Source organism: Glycine soja, chromosome 20 (genome assembly GCF_004193775.1).
Source record: "Glycine soja cultivar W05 chromosome 20, ASM419377v2, whole genome shotgun sequence".
NCBI classification, from domain to species: Eukaryota; Viridiplantae; Streptophyta; class Magnoliopsida; order Fabales; family Fabaceae; genus Glycine; species Glycine soja.
The window spans coordinates 4,651,806-4,666,057 of NC_041021.1; the positions used below are offsets into that span (position 1 = coordinate 4,651,806).

Genomic DNA, 14,252 nt, shown 5'->3' on the forward strand with positions numbered 1-14,252 from the left:
TGGAAATCACCTGCACTATTTTCTTCTCTATAGACTCAAAATAGACATTTAGCGAGAACAAAAATAAAGCAAGAATAGAAAGTAGAAGAATGACATTAAGAATTTTTAATGTGGAAAACTCTTTCAATGTGAAAGGTAAAAACCATGGGATCAAAGTAAATATCTCTACTATTAAAAGTATGATTACAATGACTCTTTCAATACAAGAGAATATCTCTCAACCTCACTCAACAAAGATGATTTATAATTTTTCTCAACTCTTACCAAGTGTGGTGGAAACTAGAACTTGAAAAAAGATGATGAAACTCACAAACCAAGAGGGAGGGGGAGGGGGGGGGGGTGAATTGGTTCTAAATCAAATAAAAAAAGAGAGTTTTGAAAAACTTTCTTTTCCAAGGATCATATCACAAACTTTTGTTAAAACCAATATTTAATCCATCACCCTTAACACAATCCTTTTGTTAAAGTTTTTATTCAAAAAGATATTTTCTTTAATGTTCAACAAATTGATCAAGAATACAATGAGAGAAAAAAATAAGATCAAGAGAAAATGTATATCAATTTTTATAATGGTTCACCCTTTATCTCTATCTAAGCTACTCCAGTTATCTAATCCAAACTGAATTAGATTTTTGCTATGCATATAGAATTCTTACTAGCAATCATAATCAATCTCAGTTCCTACCAAGAAAAAGAGACTAAGGTACCCAACCCTAGGGTCCTTTGTCAATAAGAGCCTAAGAGAAACCTACCCTTAGTCCAAACTAGAAAAACCTATTCTAGCACACCTTCAGAAATTCATGCATATGCTAACAACATGTAAAACACACAAAAAACTTGAGTTAGAGAGAGACACAACTTGATCAATCACACACAAGAACCTTTGCTTGAGTGAATGAGTCTCTTCTTGATCTCACAAGTAATTCACAATTTACTTTTTACCATGAAAGCTTCAGAAAAAACAAAGTCTAGAAGTTGTGAATCGCACACTTATTCTAAGCACTTTTTCTTCTCTCTTTTTCCTTCTTCATAAAGGTGAGAACACAAGGTGGTTATTTATAGAGAAAATAGTTATAGCTATCTGTAATCGATTAAATATCCAATGTAATCAATTATTTCGAAGAAGTAATCGATTATATTATCATTTCAATTGATTAAAATGTTATTCCCAACATCTGGAAAACTTTCAAGAACTATGTAATCGATTAGATTATTGATGTAATTGATTAAAGTGTTCTTGATCACTTCTGGGAACAATTTTAAGAATGAAGTAATCGATTACGATTATCTAATAATTGATTAAAGCAGAGACTCATGAAAAACCAGACATGGTCTCAATTGAATTACGTAATTGATTACAGTTAACTGGTAATTGATTAAACCGAAACTAGAATCTCTCTACAAGCTACAGACACTTGTGTAATCGATTATGATCAGCCTTGTAATCGATTAAAACAAAGAGTTTTAAACATTGAAGAAGTTTCTAACTTTAGAAACAATCTTTCTACCTCTACATAATGTCACTTAGAGTTGGACATGTAAAAAGACCAAATTTCTTCAAGCTGCAAAGCTTAGCCTTCATGTTGCTCCCTCTATCTCTAACAAAACTCTCTTTCTTACTATCACTCTTGTTGTGTTTCTCTTTGGATGGGATGGGATGAGATGAGATGCTCCAACTCTTCAAAGGCCTCCCTATTTATAGGAGAGAGGGGTGTGGCTTCCTTTAAGAGTGAGTGAGCGGTGGATGTCAATAAATGAGTTACATTCACAAAGCTCCTTGTAACTCCAATCTTCACTTTCCTAAGTGGAGTGTGTAAGTCTCAAGGTCAAATAAACCAATTCCAAACCCTTGGAAAGTGCTCCATAATTTCCTATGTATTTGAATTTGTATGTTTACTTGAATGTGAACCAACTTTAATTATGAAAGAATTTCCAATAGAAAAAAAGACAAAAAAGATTGAAAAAGTGTTGGGACACATTTTTTTAATCTTACAAATAAGCATTTTATAAATACAAGGTACAAAAAGTACATAATCTACATACATAACAATAAAAAAACATCCATAGATGAAAATGGTTAACCATTATTTACAATGATGAGATGTATAAATATTTGTTAACCACCCCGAGTAACTACTCACACGTTAAAGCTTTAAAGCACATAAGAATAAGAATCCTGACTTGTACACAAAAGTAACTACCTGTGTACTTACAAATGATGATACCCCCCTCCCCCACTGTGAAAACATTTATTCCAAAATGAAACTCTACTCCTGCTTGTGTGAATAGTAACATATAATTCTGAAAAGCCAATATATAAAAAAATATCGATGTACATCATCCCACTAAGCATAAAAACAAAAACATCATCCCACCCAAAACCACCCAATTGCTTCGATGGATGGTAGGAACAAAGAGATTACCTACCTATTACTCTCAATTTGTTTGTTGAAAGCAAAAAAGAAGGGTTTTTATTTGAGGGAAGAAATATTTCATAGAACAGTAATTTGTAAGAGGAACCTTGAGAATAAAAAAATAAATATGCCACTCTCATTGTTATAGCCACCCACCCATATGTTATAAACACCTGTTTGATACTGTTATTTTCTCTGTATCTCTATCTTCCTATCAAAATTGTAAATTTTATTACCTATCACACCTACACTTCCCTTTGTGTGTATCTTTATCATTTTTTTCTTTCTGATTTTTCAATCATGTCATAGAGGCTAATAAGTAATAACCTTTTTCTGTGTATGAAATTTTCTATTAATAGTTAAGAAAAAGAACTATACCCTTTAAAGGAGTTTAAATTCCATTTCTATTACCCAAATTCTGCAAATGTTGAAAAAACATAACATTGGATGACTTGAAAGATGAAAATATGTATGATGCTTGCTTAATGGTAAAAAATAAATAAGAGAGTCCAATTGAAAAGAACAGATTTAGCATTTGATGTGTAAGCATATTTATAAGTAAAAATTTTTCTTGGTTTTACTTTCCACTCCTTTAGTATAGTGAATGAATGAATCATGGTGCAAAAATCTTGCTTCGCGCAAGAAGTCACCTTGGAAGTTAGTTATCACGTGCAAGGGCATGCCCTGCTGCTTAGCACATGGTCACTTAAGTCAGCTGGACATGTGCGCTCAACACACGGATTTGGCTTAACGCAAAGTCAATTTCAATAAAACATGACGGTGTTGCATTAAAAGAAAAAAGAGGAGATATTTTTGGCACTCAGCCATTGGACATCCAAAAAGAAGCTAGGTAGCCATTGGACAATGGAGAAAAGAGGGAAAAATTCTATTGGAGGAGAAATGCCTCATTGGGAGCAACATTTCATTCCATTTTTCTTCTATTCTTTTCCATTCTCTTCCATTTCCTCTTACCCCTTTTGTATTTGTAAGCCTCTCATGACAGTGAGAGACTAAACCCAACATTGTAGGGAGCTCAACAACAAAACACTCTTGATGTAATGATTCTAACTATCTATTTAATGTTATTTTGATATTACTGTTTCTTTTTTGTGCTTATTATCATGTTTGTGGTTTGATCATCCATGCTAATGTAGTGTTTTAGGGTTTAGACATTGAAAATGTTTATATTTTAAGAACTTAAAAAGAACATCTAGGTAATTCATCTCTAGGGATAGAATGGTATTGTTTAGCCTGATTTATGCATCCTTTTTCATAATGCAAATTATTCAATGTAACTCTTAAGGGATTATGAGTGAAATGAGCTGATTTAGGCTCTCTCACGTGGGGAATCACGATTAGAGTAGGCTAGGGGATGTAGGTAATAATCAGATTAACATTTAAATAGAGAAAAATCCGTAATGTTGCATCAAGAGTAGTTTTGGTAGGCTGAGCCCCCAACATGTCCGTAATTTTATACCAACCATCGCTTCATTGCTCTGAGTGTTTGTTTTCTCACCCTTGCACATGCTTTGCTTTGTAAGTTAATTTATGTCGTATTTACAATTATGCATTGTTACTCAACAAACATCCAATTCAATTCATTAATTGCTTAAAATTAAACATATACGAACTCTGAGTACAGTCAAAATCCCTGTGGACTCGACACTCGATCTTACCATTTTTATTACTACTTGGATGAACTAGTGCACTTGTCAAGGAGTTAACAATGTGTTCTACAACATTTAAGAAAAATCACTCAAAGGTAAATAATTATTCAAATTTAGTATTATTGGTTCATTAGTATGTTTTTTTACAGGTTAACTAAAAATTATGATAAAATTGACTTTTGTTTACAGAAATTGTAGGGAAGCTAAAGATTATTCTAAAATGCATGCATTGTTTGGTTTGTCAATTAAGGAAGATCTATGATTAACAATTATTGTAGTATTGCACATTAATAATATTTTCCTTTGACTTTTATGAGTGCAATATTTTGTAACTTTTTTTCTCTGTATATAATTCTATTTATTTATACTACTGCAACACACATTAATGTAGAATACGATAAATTGAAATAAAAAATAATTTTAATGCAAAAAAAAATGTGATAGGAAAATAGAAATGTGGACACATATGTGTGATAGCACCTGTGTCTCCATTAGTCTTTATATACATGTAAAAGAAGAAGAAAAATGTGGCATGCTTTCATGCATTAGCAACCTTCACACTCATGATATTATAAGGTGGAAGTAGAAACAACCAAAATAACCTATTATTGGTAATTATTAAGAAGATCTAATATAACATTTCTTTGCCTTTTCATTGATTCATCCTAATCAGCAAATGAATGGTTTCAAGGTAGGCTTTGCTGCTGACTGAGGCCACAGAAAAATTTGTTGGTTACTTCCTATATTTGCATAAAACTCATCATTGAGGCAAAATTTTCCGAGGATGTGAAGTTTCTCAAATGTGGTTGAAGTTCTCTAGCAACCTTGATGGTAGATGGATGGCCAAAACCATAGTGAATCAGTTTGGTTGCTGCACTCAAAAAATGAAGTTTGTAAGTAAAGTTTGGACTCTAAGTTAGTGCCATCAAATTCAGAAATAAGAATATGGGGTGCATAAGTTATTTGTAGGGCCTAGAAGAAATTTTCCATAGTATATTGTGTTTAATTCCAATGAAAATTCTTACAAATCTCTTAATTCTTCAATCAACCTACTAAGAAATATATTTTGATTCATAAGGTATAAAACAATTATGTCATGTTTCAAGAATAATGTATTAGTATTGAAAACCACAAGAGATATGAAGTGATATGAACCTCAAACAATTATGAGAAAAATAAAGGTGAGGGACCATTACTATCAGATCTATTTGCAGCAAGTCAGGGGCCTAAGAAACCCATAGATAGCAAAGATTCAACCAAAGAAAGAAAAAAAACCACATGATTATTAATTTATTATACAATTTGAATATTATTTTAACTAAAAATCTTCAAATTCACAGAGAGAAAAGATTTTCCATAAAACAGGTTCTTTAAGGATGTAATCCTTTGCCTTGTTTATTATATAGAAAGAGACAAAATAAGTCATAAATACTCTAAAGATGTATTTTTAATAACATTAAATTTTTATTCTACTTATTTGCTAATTTGAATGAGCTAAAATGACTATAGTTGTATTTTTAAAGTATTAACTAGAAGCCACAAGAAAAAGTGGCAAACACACATATACATATGTAACATGGAAGGATTTTCAATTTCAAGCACATTGCATCAATTATTGGATGTCAATTTACCAACTTTGACTATTTGACCGGTTTAGCCAAGTTGAATTTGAATTGATAGACTATGCAAAAGATATGAGAAAATTGCTTCTAGATTCTATATTTAGAACTTGTTTGGGTATAACAACATAATGTCACATACTATTCAACCTGAATATTTTTTTAAAATAATAGAACAAACAAAATAAATAGATGTCAAGTTGTATCATCAGCAAAAAAGTCTAGAATAACTCTTAGGATATGGTATAATATTGTTGTTGTCATATTAAAAAAATGGTAACTCATATACACTCAACAATAGGAAATTTGTACACAAAAATTATGAAGCTTGTGGGCCAAGAAATATAAATTAGAAAGCCTTTTTCTTGTATTACACTTTTCTCTCTTGTAAGTTGCTAATGTTTCTAGTTGGCTATCAAAAGTTGCAATTATCACAACAAGAAAGCTAGAAAAATAATCAAATAAAAAAGCTATTGTTATGTGAAGCCAATGTTCACTTTAGTGAAGCTTGCCTGGGCATATAATTGCTCTTCAAACATAATAATACCACAAGACCCTGATGTGGAAGCCCAACCATGGTGATTGTTAGAATCATAACTCGATCTAGGTGCTTCAAAGCCTTCATTCACATGATAATCTACATGATTTTCATGTGGGTTAATCTCTACACTTGGTTGAAACTTCAAATTGTTTAGTAAATTAAAATTGTATTGAAGACATGGAAACTGCCCATTCAATTGGAGTCTCATAGGGGCAATATTGCTCATGTCACTAAGGACCCCATTTTCTTGTGTTGAGCTTGACATATCAGTTTTGATACTTGAGCCAAAATAATTGTCATAACTCCTAAAAGATGAACTTACAGATCCCTCTACATCTCTGACGATAAGGCAAATAAAAGGTTACAAAATGCAACCCCAAAGATCAATTCAATAGTTATAAACCATCATCATCATTTATTGTGTATCCTTTATATAAATTCATATGTAGAAGAAAACAAGGTGTTGATAATTTGGATTAAAACATTGTTTTAATTAGATAATTGAGTTTGATACCATAAGATAATCAATCACTTTACATCCTTGCAATAAAATATTCTTCAATAATGATTAATAACAAACACAAATAGGTTTAGCAAACTAAGATGAATGTCTAAGAATAAATACTTCATCATTAAATATAAGTCTACTTTAGAAAAGAAAAATACTAACAACACACTCTCTAACATATTCTTTTAGTATTCTACTAGTGGTTGGAATTTATTGGAAATTAAAGTTTTTAGTGAACTTTACTTCTCATTAAACGAGTCTCACCCTTAATTTTGTAATTTCCAATAAACATAAACCAATAAGATGATGTGTGATAGAGAGTATGTTTCTTGCACTCCTCTTAGAAAAATAACTCACTTGTGGAGAAACATGTTTGAGTCTTCAGGTAAAACTATATTTTGGCCGTTGTCATTGACAATCCATGATAGAGGTTGGAGTTGTTGTTGTGCAGTCATTCTGAAGGGAATATTCATCTCATTCAACTGGAAGATAAAAATACTTTAGGCCAATCTCCGTTGTCTATAACAGTGAAACCGATTTTGGAAAAAAATAATTATCACCTAATTTTTTTTACCTGGTTATTGCATTGCAGTGAAACAAGTTGTTGCTGCTTTTTTACATTTTCCTACCACATCAAGCTAAGATTTTAGACATGAAATACAATGAAAAGCTTATAAACAATAAAATATTGAGGATAAAATATCTTTCTATAATGTTTTGGTCCAACAAACAACGTTTATTACTAAGTTCTATAAACTTTGGAGGGTTTTGAATTGAAAAACATATTTATGTTGCTTCTTTTTATGCACTTTTATTTGGTTTGCCCTATGTTCTTAGTTTGTTGAAACTGTTATGGATGTTTTTATTGACACCCATAAGGATTGAAATTGTATGTTTTCCTTGATTCTTTGATCCTTTCAGCCAATTTATCTAGATAGACAAGATAACAACTAAATATAACAAATAGATTTCTTAGTATTAATCAACAATAAACCATAAAGAAAATTATTTATTACCTTAGAACCATAATGATAAACTGAACTTATAAAAGTATATTTGGAAAAGAAGAACGAGTATGGGATAATACAATGTATACCTTACGGGTTCGAATTTGATCAAGTGACTCCCTGAGCGAATTTTCCATCCGTCCTAGTTGATCCACACTGCTTATTTTATCAAATTCTGTCCAATGACTATATAATCCAATAATAAATAAGGAGTTTAATAAGAAAATGTTTGAAGTCAACTAACTTACATGGTAGTTTGCAATTAGATGACAGGGTAAAAATATTTTACACTGTCATATATTGATTCATAGTGAGCGTAATAGGAATACAATGTCAATATAAAAGTTTTTACACAATCAACTAATAAAAATAATCATTGATGTCACTTTTAAGGTAGTCATTATTAATGTCAACCAACTTATCAGGCATGTATCATTTAGTCATAAAAAGTTTAATGGGCATGCGGTGTTTGCATAAAAGTTTTCCGTTTATCAACTAGTTAAAAATCATTTTTGTATATGACTTCTCAAATAATTATTATTAAAGTAAAGCAACTTATTATGTATGATAATTTGTATTTGAAATTTGGATGACGTAAAAATTCTTACACTATTAGTGCACATATTATTTATTTATAAAGAGTTTAATAGGTATGCATTACTAGTGTAGTCAATAAATTAGTAATCATCTTTGGTATGCCTTTTAAGGTTATAATAATAGTCAACCAACTTACCATACATGTGATTTGTAATTGGCTTACATTGTAGTTATATATATAAATTATACATAAAGAGTTCAATAGGCATCTGCGGTAAATATAAAAGTTTTTACTTTATCAACCAACCAGAAATCATCCTTAGCATGACTTTTAAGCTAATTATTTAATTTGTAAGAATAACTTGTAGTTGCAGCCTAAGGATAGCCACCGTTTATTAAAACATAGATTAAAAAGAAAATATTCACCTTAATCTCTTATGAGTTCCAAAAATTTGAGTTTGTAATAGCTTGGCTTGATTACTCAAATCCTGCCCAATGTGAGTTAGTGATATATAACAACGACCCTATAAATGAACAAAGTAACCAATGATTTAATTGTGTGGGTACCTCAATAGTTTGACTACTGTAACAAACAAAGAAAAAAAAAATGTTTCAGAGTTTGAACTTATATAAATAACCAAATCCTTTAAAAGAATAATAATTGAAATAGTGCAAGAATGACATACCTTGTACCAAAAAATTCTTGTACATTTACATCATGATCTAACTTCTTAAATGTTTTCTTCAATGCCTAAATTCTCAAATGAACTCAACTCATTAAAAAGAAGCATGATAATTTTAACAATAAATGCTTTCAAAAAGAGAAAAAGAACCATGTATATCACGATATGGGTTATGGACACTGCATTGTAAGAAAATACTTACCTCAAGAGTCTCTAATTTCCTGTTGCAATTCATTGGAAAACACTTTGTTAAATTATTATATTACTGTGAGAAAATACATTATATGAATGTGTGTATGTGTGTGTGAAAGGAGTTTAATTGCACCTTTTTGTCCTTTCCTGGGGAGTTAGTTGACCAAATTTGGTAATAACCTCCTCAAAGTTACTAAATCCACCAAAGAGGGATCATAAATAATTAGGAAGTTGATAAGGTTATAAAATATCAATATATAATTTTTCCAATGATAGATCATAAATAAGGACAACAAAAAAGAAAAATTTTAAGCAAACTTAAACACTTTACACTATTAACAAATTAGAAGTTATCTTATATATAACTTTTAAAGTAATTATTATAAAAATTAACAATTTTACTATATATAACAATTTATTATTAAATAAAAATGTAAAATGCCTTCATATTATCAATGCATTCTCATCAAATTTATGAGTTTAACTGTCAAACATTCTCAATAACTATTTATATATTGTCAACCAATAATAAATTATCATTGTGATGACCTTTAAAGTAGTTATTATGAAGAAAAAAAAAACTAAATTTACTATATATGATAAGTTAAAAAAAAAACAATTAAAAGCTAAAAGCAATGTCCAACAATAATTGTATTTGAAAGTGTTCTCAATGTTTCGGTCCATTGGATATCAGATTTCCATGAAGTCAACCCAAATTCTTTAGTTTTTAACCTAGGGTTCAAAGCTTCAAATTCCTAATCCGACCTTAGGACATTTTGAGAAGAATTGAAAAAACTAGATTAAATCAAATGATTTAAATCACATAACTCCTTCACAACTTAAAAACTAACTTTTATTGATTGGTTATAAATTTTCTTAAAATTCCTCTCAATTTTACCACATAAAGCAGTAAAAGAATTAAAAAAAACCCATTCCGAAATATCTACACAAATAGGTATTTGTTGTTACTTTTCTTATGGCCCAAATCTCCTAGTACACAAATTAAGATAGCCAAACTATTACTAAGCACATTAGATGTCAAGACAACAATGTTGTGTGTTTAAAGCAAACTTTAAGAAGGCCTATGATTCAAATAGATGGGAATTCCTCATATACATGCTACATAGGATGAGTTTCTATGAAACTTGGATCATGTGGGTTAAAGGTTAGCTCCAATCAACTATATTTGTCCTTGTGAATGGAAGTCCTACACATGAATTTCATATCCAAAAGTGGTTGGTGCAGGGAGACCCTTAGCTCATTTCTTATTTATCTTGGTTACATAAAGACTAAGTAGGTTAGTGAAGGAATCAGAGAGGAAATGCCTAATTTTAGTTATAGAGGTGGGAAATAAAGTAGTAAAAATTTCACTCTTTCTTCATCCAAATGTGAGTAATGTCGCTTCTTTGAATGCGATTCTCAAATGCTTTGAGCTTGATTTAGGCTTGAAAGTTAACTTCATGAAGAGTAACTTGATAGGTATTCATTTGGAAGAAATAGAGGTTCTTAGATTGACCACTATTTTGAATTCTAGAATGATGGATATTTCATTTCTTTATTTGGGATTACTAGTGGGTTTGGACGCAAGGAAGGTTAGCACGTAAAAATCGGTGATAGATAAGATGTACAAGAAATTGACTCCTTGCAGGAGGAGGAACCTTTCTTTTGGTGGGGGAGTATGTCTTATCAAGTCAGTATTAACATATATTCCTTTGAACTTTTTATCTTTCTTTAGAGCTCCAAAAAATGTGTTGTTTATTCTAAACAAATTACAAAGGTGTTTTCTTTGGGGGGGGGGGGGGGGGAGTGAGTTGGGTGTGTTAGGATAAAGTGTGTTCTCCTATGAAAAAGGTGGATTGGGTATAAAAATTCTTGAGTTATTTTATAAAGCTATGTTAGGAAAGTGGATTTGGAGATTGAAATTTGAGAAAGTTTATGGGGAAGTGCCTTAGAAGGTAAATATGATGTTTGAATTTAAATGGTTGCTTACTAGGGGGTTTGACATTGGGAGGATCTCAATAGTGGTGTGATTTAATTAAAACTTGTGAGATAAAGGAGGGGGTCTCACAAAAACGATTACAAGAGTTTTGGGAAACAGAGGTTCAATGAGCTTTTTGCATGCTAGAGGGACTGGTTGCTTTACTTTGTCTATAAAATATGAGAGATTATATGCTAAGTCTGAACAAAAACAAGCAACCATTGCCAAGATGGGGGTGTGGAGGAGAAATAAGTGACGTTGATAGCTATGTTAGAGGAGGGACTGCTTTTGTGAGAGAATGAGTTGGTAACTCATATGTGGGATGACATTGGTAATTGTGGACCAACAAAGAAAAAATAGATGATTGGGCTTGGCGCAACAATTCAGAGCATAAATGTGGTAAAGCATGTCTATGATATGTTACACAATTATGGGGAGGTAAATGGGGCAAAGTTCTTTAAAATGCTTTGGCATTTACCTGCACTGTAAAAAAATAAAAACTTTTGGATGGAGTTTAAAACCTATTACAGAAACAAGGATGCGAAAGGTTGGTGGGTGGTGTGGTTGGTAGTAGTTTGGTCCATATGGACACATCAAAATCACAATTTTTTTTTTGTAATGAGACCACTGACTTGACCTTTGTTATTGACAATGTCAAGTTTATATCATGGACATGGATCAAATAAAAAATGAAGGAAATTGGTTTTTCTTTCTATACATGATGCATCAAACCATACTTTTGTCTGATGTAGCTTCGACAATCTCATTAATAAAATACCGTTGCTTCTTGTTTGGCTACTAGATTAACATTTTATGACTTTGTTGGGCTATTGTTTGTTTTGAGGGGTCAAAGGATGCAACTTTCTTTATAGTTCATCATACTTGTGGTATTCTTGTTATGCAACTTTGAGGCACTGGTTGGAATAAATGTTTTATAATGTGTACTATTATTCTGGTTTGTTTTAAGTACATCGTGTGATAAAGAAAATCCAAACTTACTACTGAAATATTTTATTTTGTTGTGAAAAAAAAAATTCATATAATTGGATGCCCTAATATTACATAACTATGAATGTAACTATATATGATATGATGACCCAATTTGAATGCTAGACTTTACCTGCACCTCCCCCTACATAATGATGGCTTTCCATTTGGTGCGAACATGAGGAGTATAATATCTATATCACATAGTATAGATAACTCAGCAGCTTTTTTCATAATTCCATTTCTTCTTTTGGCATATGTTGCTTGGCGGCCATTGGTGTTCTCCAACCTCTTTATCTTTAGCTTTACCCTGCCCATCCTACACATTACATATACATGCATAGTTAAATATCACATCACACTAACATTAATTATCCCTCTAACTATTTACAAAAAGATTTTGTTTCTTAAGGCTCTCTTTGACTTTAGGACTCTACGATTGGTATTTTCTAGTGTGAACAAAATACAAAATAGATTCTCCTAGAAGAAATTGCATTGCATGTTCCTAGATAGAAATTTCACATGTTGCAAGATAGGTTCATCTTGATACATGCACACATGCACTTGTCCCGTATACATTGAAATCGATTAAGGATCTTCATCCTATCACATCTCAAAACCAATGAAGGAACCTGAATAATAATAATAATAATAATAATAATAATAATAATACAAGAAACAAAATGGTCAACAATAACATGCAGTTTCATCCTTCGTATACCTTTTTATCAATGTGTTCTGTGCTGAAAGGAAGAAGGTGGAAAATTTTAAAAAAAGTTAACAGGAGCAAAAAATACAGGGAAGGATATAGAAACTCACACAAACAATGAACTCCAATATAATAATTTAATTAATAAGATTCACAAGTAAAGCGTGTGTAGAATGGAGGAGGGATGGGTTGGTTGTCAATGGCAATGGCAACGGAAGTTCGGAGAGAGAGGGAGGGAAGGGGGAGGGAGAGAGAGAAAGCTTACATATAGCTTACGTGAATCATGTTTGGGTGATCAAAAAAATCGGTCACTGAGGCATGCGAGAGAATCGGAAGTTGAAGAACGTTACAGATTTAGTTTCATTTTTTACACCAACAATTGCAGAACAAAAATAACCCAAACCGTCATCATTTTCATTCACTTCATGACTTGTGTTACTTTTTCCTCTTAATCTCTATGAATCATGTAAAGTACTTTACAAAGTTTATATCTTATTCGTACCATACGAAAATCATGAATTTTATACGATAAATAAGTACATCATTGGGACTTGAATTAAAAATTTATCCTTATATTTTTACCCAATTTAATTTCAATTTGAAAATTTTCATTTTTGGATTCAAGTCTCATAAATTTGCATTTATTTTCACTTTTTTCATAAAAATAATTTTATTCTTAATGCATGTGAAAGATCATGTTATTGATTAGAGTCGTCAAAATGGGTTCCGGCCCATGAGTCAGCCCGGCCCACTCTGGGCTAGAGGTGGACCGAGCTCAATTTTTTTAAAAATCGATACAGATCATTTTTCAACCCGGTCCATTTAATCCATGGGTTAGGTGGGTTCAACCCGTGGGTTGATGGACCAGCCCGTCAATCCACCAAATTTAAATAATATATTATTTTATTTTATTATTATTATAAATTTATAATTGTTAAGAAATTAAATTTTTATTTTATTATTATTATTATTATTATTATTATTATTATTATTAATTAAGCAGGTATTATCTTCAAACATATTTAAGCCTATTGAAAATTTCTATGATTTGCTCCTTATGTGTATAAATTAAAAAGAAAATAGTAAATATAAATTTATAATTATTTAAATTTAAATTCATTAAACTTTTGCATTATAAAATATTTATAAAATAATTTTTTATTATTTTATAATTTATTATAAATAATTCATTATTAATGAAATTTGTAAGTATTATGAATATCTTTTAAAATTATACATATTGATGATCAATCTTTTCATGGGGTTATCATCATAAAATAGAATATATCAAATAATATGATTTATTAAAGTAATTTATCATATATTTTCTTATAACCTGTATATTTCATATTTATTAATATTTAAATAAATAAAAAGAGTAAAATATAAAATAATTAACTTAACTTTGAA

General features: G+C 30.7%; 1 protein-coding gene across 1 annotated transcript; it reads right to left on the reverse strand.

Annotated features, from left to right (window-relative positions):
• Positions 1-6,176: 6,176 nt before the first annotated feature.
• On the reverse strand, positions 6,177-12,451 carry LOC114402990 (agamous-like MADS-box protein AGL30). Its single transcript, XM_028365700.1, has 10 exons — positions 12,267-12,451; positions 9,302-9,361; positions 9,179-9,197; positions 8,980-9,044; positions 8,861-8,876; positions 8,720-8,781; positions 7,846-7,942; positions 7,324-7,374; positions 7,107-7,231; positions 6,177-6,579 (listed from the first exon to the last, which is right to left on the reverse strand). Exons 1-10 carry the CDS (start codon positions 12,449-12,451, stop codon positions 6,177-6,179), a joined length of 1,083 nt encoding a protein of 360 aa, XP_028221501.1.
• Between the last annotated feature and the right edge of the window lie 1,801 nt (positions 12,452-14,252).